Raw genomic sequence first — 7,499 nt, forward strand, 5'->3', positions numbered from 1 at the left:
ATGCAAAAGGAACAATACAGAGACGCCGGAGGGTCGCAGAATCCTCAATATACGTGCGAAAGGAGGAAGAAGGGGTATTATGGACCGATGAGGTCGAAGAGGGTTGCGGAGCATGCGCGCACGCAGCTCTACTCTCAGATACTATGAGCGGTGGTATTTACGGCGGAGGTATGTGCGACGCGGTCCGGGTTTTTCATGTAAAAAACGTGGTCATCCGGCTCGCACGGTTGTTAAATAATACGGTTTGCCCGCAGACGAGGTCGGTGCTATCATTTTCGACGTCGGACACCAGAGCCTTCGCGTTGGTTATGGCGGTGAGGACACGCCGAAGGCAGAAATTCCGACCACCCTCGGAATATGGGAGGACACCATCGAAACGCCGGACGGCAATCAGGCCGTCAGGAAACACTACAACATCGATGTCACGGCTATCCAAGTGCGGAAAAAGGGTATGCTCGATGATTCTTCTTGTTTTTGTTGAACACTAATAATTTTCTAACGTTTATCTTCGTCGAGGATTCATTCTAATTCAATCGAACACACAATCAATATGTACGCAGTTAGTCTGACATCGAATGATGAAATAACTACTCTTAATGTCATGAATACTCTGAAAATGTTTATGAAAATTAAATATTGAAGAATTTTAATTTTGGCAAGAAAAAAGATACTTCGATGATTAAAGCGCTACAATATTTTTTATATGGGAAAAGATACAATATGGTTGTAAACAATGGTAGTGATATAACGTGTTACGACATTATGAGAAATTAAATAACCATGAAAGCAACAGCGTGTGTACTAATTTTAATTAGCTCTAGTTTCTTTTGTCATTCAAGATTTTGAACTAGAACATTGTTGTTGTTTGTTACAACTTGCCTTGTTATAATTTAGTTATAACACTTTGTTAGTAATATTAAATCTACTCTTTCCAATCATGCGATCTTACTTGCATGACTTAATGCTAATTATTTGCGTAAATTCCTACGAAATGTTTTCCAGAAATGTGAATGCATTTCAGTAAACTAAGATCGCTTTCTCAACTACGTTTAGTAGTACTTTTTCGCTCTTCATAATGTTCCTGATGGAACAAGACAATTTTTGTTTCTTGTGTCTCTTCATTTACTATCGTTCTAAACTTTGACTACACACTTTACTATTGATCAAATTTTAATTGGATCTTTCTCTTGAATCTAATTCGCTGTTAAATAGCAAGTGGTTCAAAAAATCATATATATTACTGCTTTGCACTCGAGGGCTCCAGAGCAAAGTCCTCCAGTTTCAAGATAAACTTTACATGACTGCGCTTCGGAGTCATCTAGTGCAAAGGGTTAAAGTATTGTTTACATTATTATACTACTTTATATTTAAAGAATTGTTAAAAATGTGATTGTTTAGACTATGATTGAGCACAAAGAGTTAAGGATAACAGTCATTTTTTTCTTAGACATGGACCTGATCAGCTTAATGCAAGACGGAATGATCGAAGGCTGGGACATGTTTGAGCGCCTAACCGAGTACACCTACAAGCAAAAACTGCACGCTCTTCCGGAACACCATCCGATATTGATGACCGAGTGTCCATGGAACACGCGATTGAAACGGGAGAAACTTCTTGAGCTGATGTTCGAGAAGTTTAACGTGCCGGCGATGTACATTTGCAAGAACGCTGTGCTGGCAGCATATGCAAACGGGAGATCGACAGCCATGGTGGTTGACAGCGGCGCAACGCACACGAGCGCCGTGCCCGTGCACGATGGCTACGTGATTACCCAAGGAATCGTGAAGAGCCCTTTAGGCGGTGACTTTATCACCATGCAATGCAGACAGTTCTTCGAGGAAAAGGACGTTGAGCTGTTGCCTGCCTGCCTCGTCGCTAGCAAAGGCAAATCTTCATTCTTCTTTCACGATAATTATCATTTTATAATTTGCATTTGAATGGCCACTAAAAATTGTTACAACTTAAAGTTTCACATTACTGTATTTGTTTATAACACATTTAAGCACAGTACGAGCGAATGCGCTCATTTAACCATTTTGCTTATCGAAATATCTGAATCGACAGATACATACGGATTCTATGAAATTTCTGAGGTTTGGAGTCGAGATATCTTTAAGTGCAAATTCTTGATTACCATTTATAGTGAATCTATATCAGCCACCAATCATACCTTTGTTTCTACAGTTGTAATAATGAGAACTTTTTCGATCGTATTAATATCTTAACACCAAAAGTAAAATTATATTCACAGTGTGCTTATACTAACTTGAGTGCTTAAATATTGATCGCAAGAAAACAGAATTTTATTTCTATTTAAAAACTCGTCAGAATAGGATAAGGGATTAATTTTTTTCATTTAGAATATTTTGCATAGTTTTACAGATTGCTTTCGAAAAAATGCAATCGATGTATTTTATTGAAGCATTAGAAATGTATGAAATATTGAAACATATTGAAATTTTGAGAAACGCGAGAATCATAAACAACAATTCCATATAGAGACTTACGAATGCACACATTTAAATATATATTGATAATATTATCTTTTAGATTTCATTATTTGATTAGAATTATTGATTAATTAATGCTTCTCTACGTTATGAAATACTCGCAGTAAAGGTTGTTTAATACTAAACCTATCGATAGGGTGACTCGCGTGCGTTACATCGTAATGATAACTGAATTGAGCGTATTTTGAATTTTGAAATATTAATTCAACTATTTTCCGCGGTCTTTATAATTTCAATAACTTTGAAATAAGAAATTAGAAACCGGTCATTTTTACTAGCTTGGTAGGTTCATTGTCAAGAGAGTTTTATAGTCTTGAAAATTGTTTCCTTTACTTTCTCAGGGTATTTGCTTTATTAAATCAATGGATTTCACGGTCCTATTGTTGTGTACACACATTTGGCAGTGTCTCAAATCTACAAGGTACTGTTCTCATGTAAAAATAATTATTATACGTCCCTTGAAAAAAAATGTAGTTCCACAGTTGACATGATTGTGGTGGTTGTGTTTATTTAAAACGAATTAATAATGAATAATTTTAGTTACTATGGCTATAGTTACGATATGAATTAGAGAGAAGTAAATATGTTCATAAACAAAACATTGTAGGCTCTTGGAATTTGAATGTACGATTTTTCAATCTTCTCGCGCCTTTGACAAATGAAAAAGTTAGTAAACATGAATATTTTTACTTCTCTCTAAGTTTGACCCCATAACTGTATCTACACTGATTAAGGCGATTCATCATTAATTCGTTTCACATAAACAGAAAGGTCAGAATCGTGACAGGCATAATTATTTACCTACGTGCTACATTATTATTTAACCTTTTAGGCACGATGCGCCACTATAATGGCTATCGTGACTGTTTCGTGCTTTACTCAACTGTTTCGTTAATTATTGAAGTAAACGATTAAAGTGAAAGTGTGTATGTACAATACACTAAGAAAAGAATATATGCATGTAATTAATCCTATACATAGCTATACGGAAAAAATATGTATTAAGAAAAATTGTAATTTAGATATGATAAACTTTATTTGTGCAAAATCTAGCCGTGCCTAAGAGGTTAAGGACGTTATATGAGGACACGTACTACCCCTTGCTCAAAAGATGGCACAGAGGAAAGTAAAGGACCGATGCTCACTAATCCACCCATGCTGATGCCTTTGTAGAAATAGGATAAACACGTTTCTCTTATTGTACAGATATGATGCCTTCCTATCAGCAATTTTCAAGAAAGGAGGCACTCGAATCTGACCGGTTCTAAACAAACGAAGCTTTCTAATCCAATCGCCGTCATGCCACCCCTTCCCTTCACCCCGTGATCTCCACCTAGTCTCTTCCATTTTACTTTCGTTCCAAACTTCTAATTTTTATAGGCCAAATTACACACTGATCAGGAGACGCGATTAGGTGGCGCGGACAACTGATCTCCCTTGCTCCTCGCGTCGATTAGTTTATTCATCCTCTTGTTTACCAATAGAAGTAGGTTTCTATTAATTCTATTAATTTCTAATAGAAATTGCAAGTCAGGTGTAGCGAGCGTGATACTCCCTTGCCCCTCGATAGAAATTGTGCCATCTTTTCAGCAAAGGACAGCAACTTCTATAACAATTATAATTCTTGCCTCAAAAAAAATTTCCTTATTCTCTTGAAATATTGCCGAATATATGTATAAAATTATAAGACTAAGAAAAGTAATCCACTGATTAATGAAGAAAAATTTCGCTAAAGAAGCAATGAAAACAACCCCCTAGATCAGAAAATCTCCTTAACTTAACTCGAACGAAAATGCTGAAAACTGAATCAGAACAGTCTATCCCTTTTCAATGAAATACAATCAATTTCAAATCCAACAATGGTTTGCGGTTCAACGCGCTTTAATTGTTGCTCTGGTAATATGTCTTAGATTGTCGAAAATAAAGTCCGCCTTAGCTCAGCGAGCGCCTGGCTCCAATATATGACGGTGTCGATGCACACGTTAAATATTGACTTCAATTGACGCCACAAGGATAAACGCGGCACAAAAGAAAATGTTTAGCGCAACGGAGAAGCTGACGGTTCATTGGGGCACAAAGAAGGCAGTTAGTCCTTGTCAGCGCGGATTCTGTACGATGAACACGCGATGTGTACAGAGCACTTGACTCGTAATACGTACGTTGATTGCGCGCATTGAATGTCCGAAGCCGCACGCGCACTACGTTTTTATTGAACGCTTTTAGGGGCACTTACGGGGCTGAATGGGTCCGCAAGTATTTAGGTCCCAGCAGATTTCTAAACTGATCGCTGTCATCAAAAGCATCGGCTATTTTCAGACCTGCTTTGTTCGGTTCTTGCATTGGGGTCATGTATATCATTGACGACACAAACAGCGATTATCTTGGCTTTACTTCCGTACCGGCGTGTTATTTAACTATATTGAACTCGGACGTGTTGATGCAATCTTCTTCAATAATTTAACGACAACGTAATATCAGAATAATCATGGACAATTGAGTAGATGAAAAAGTCCACGCTTAATTTTAACCCATCGCAATCGAAGCTATTTTAACTCTAAACCCAAAATTATTTTCCGACCTATAGATGGTATTTCCATTTGATATGACTTAATACATTTTGTGTTCGTACACATTTACACTTTTGACAGCGTTTTAAAATATAAGCGAAAATACAAAAATTATTTTAAAATGTCATACAGAAATTCCTAGTAGTGACTTAGAGTATAAAGAAGTGAGTGATCATTATACAGTAGATCTGCAATTGATAACTGTCGTTACTTGTACAAGCTTCGAAGCTGGGAAAAATTATGACAATTTTTATTTCAAGAGCAGTGCTTTGTTTATTAGCTTTTACATTATAGACATACATTTTAAAAGTGAAAAAAGGAAAGAGATACTTGAAAGAGATTTCGTATCGCCTTTCACGATTTCTACGACGACTCTCGATCATAATTCTTCTATTATCTAATACTTCATTCTACATGAAAAATTACTGATCTGAGAAGTCGGGGAACGTAATAGACAAATAATGAGTTAATGCATTTTCTAGATATTGTGCGAGAAAGAGAGACACCCAGATGGGTAAGAAAAGCCGGTCCTCAACCGTCATCCTCCTGGATAAGTTACATGGTTCGAGAACTGCTGCAAGATTTTCAGATGAACGTTCTTCAAGTCTCCGACAGTCCCTACGACGAAGACGTGGCCAATACCTTGCCAATGAAACATTACGAGTTTCCGACTGGTTACAACGATGACTTTGGTTCGGTGAGATTAATGATTCCTGAAGCCTTGTTTGATCCCAGCAATGTGAAAGGTGTCGGAGCTAGTATCCTCGGCATTGGGCCACTTGTCACGACCAGTGTGGGTATGTGCGACATGGACATCCGACCGGTGAGTTATTTACTTATAGAACAAGTTAAATTTTTTGGAAAACACAACCTCTGTTAGACTCAATTTAAATAAAATGTCCCCTCAACAAAGGATACAAAAAATGAGGAGAACTACTTCCTAACTAAAACCTTCATTTATTTATTGGTTTCGCACTCAACAACTTGCAATTAACCCTTTTACAGCTCCTATTCACCTTTCTGCACTTTTCTTAATGTCGAAAACATTATATAAATAAAAATACAAAATTACTATAGTTCGAGGATCATAGTAGATGATCATATAGTCATTATTAAAATACTTTAAGTTCATTGTTACACACATATAATAAAATAAAATTATGTAATTATCATTTTTATTAGAATAGTTAAAAAAACAATGTGGAAAAATTTGATTCACGAATAAAGTCGATTTATCTGTGATTTTAATCTAGAAAATGGTGAATTTGATTTGGAAATTTGTGAATATAATTACGAAAGGATGAATTTAGAGTGCATTTTATCGAACACATGTCCAGTGGATATGCGAACAATCGTAGAACAAATTAATAAGTTGAATGAACGATCCATTTGTTTCAGAGCTTATACGGAAGCGTAGTAGTCACCGGAGGTAACTCCTGCCTGCAAGGTTTTAGCGACAGACTGAATCGTGATCTAGCTAGCAAAACTCCTCCGGTAAGCGTTAAACTGGATATTAAAAATATTCATCTTTCCCGATAGAAGCATTGACCGCTATCGTTTCACAGAGCATGAGACTGAAAATAATTAGCGCGAACAGCACGAGCGAGCGTCGTTACGGTGCTTGGATCGGAGGATCGATCCTTAGCTCGCTCGGATCCTTCCAACAGATGTGGTTATCACGGCAAGAGTACGAGGAGTCCGGGAAGCTGATTCTCGAGCGATGCGCGTGATTGTGTGCTAGGTCAATCAAAATTACGCACGTAGTTATTTTTACAAGACGTCCGCCATTAGCGCCACATCCGCGTCCACGCCGCAAGGGCGCAGTGGTGTTCAATCATTTCGATATTTGGACGATTTTTGCGGAATGTAAGTGTCGATGCGAGACAATATGAGCGACTGATATCAAACGATTTCGTAGATACTTGTAGAAATTCCGGGAAAAAATGGAGATTTATTTTGTGCACACTCTTCTGCGTAAATATTAGGAGAGACATAAAACACTACGCAGGTGACGGAGGAACGCGATTGCGTTCCAGAGGATTTACTTTAAGCACGTGATGAAAATTGTACTTATTATTAACTACAATTTACGTTTATTTCAAATCTAGTGGTATCATCTATCGTTGGAGTATGTGTTTGTCTTGCTCTGGACAGGTGCAATCAATCTTTCTACGTAAGAATCAACGGCCTAATTAATTCAGTCCAGTCTATCGAGAGCGAACGAATATTCTTCATGTTTTTTGAAGACACGCGATGCGAGACCTATGATCCGAGCAAAACGCGCCAACTATGCTAACAATTACGAAGAGGAGTGTGCATTTTGCGAATATAATCATCGCGGAGTTCGCGAAAAATGATAGGTGCAACGGATAATTACGCGTGGCGCTCAGCGCGAAGTGGCGAGTTCTTCGATTGCGTCAC

The 7,499-nt window shown here is 37.6% G+C and overlaps 1 protein-coding gene across 1 annotated transcript; it reads left to right on the top strand.

The window, feature by feature from the left end:
* LOC144475870 (actin-like protein 6B) lies at window positions 1–7,416 on the top strand. Its single transcript, XM_078192217.1, is given in 7 exon segments — window positions 1–133; window positions 136–168; window positions 255–449; window positions 1,448–1,885; window positions 5,561–5,901; window positions 6,477–6,572; window positions 6,644–7,416. Coding segments are annotated over 7 exon segments (1,401 nt in total). The 3' UTR covers window positions 6,809–7,416.
* Window positions 7,417–7,499: the final 83 nt, after the last annotated feature.

The sequence above is a fragment of the Augochlora pura genome, chromosome 10, assembly GCF_028453695.1.
Source record: "Augochlora pura isolate Apur16 chromosome 10, APUR_v2.2.1, whole genome shotgun sequence".
NCBI lineage: Eukaryota > Metazoa > Arthropoda > Insecta > Hymenoptera > Halictidae > Augochlora > Augochlora pura.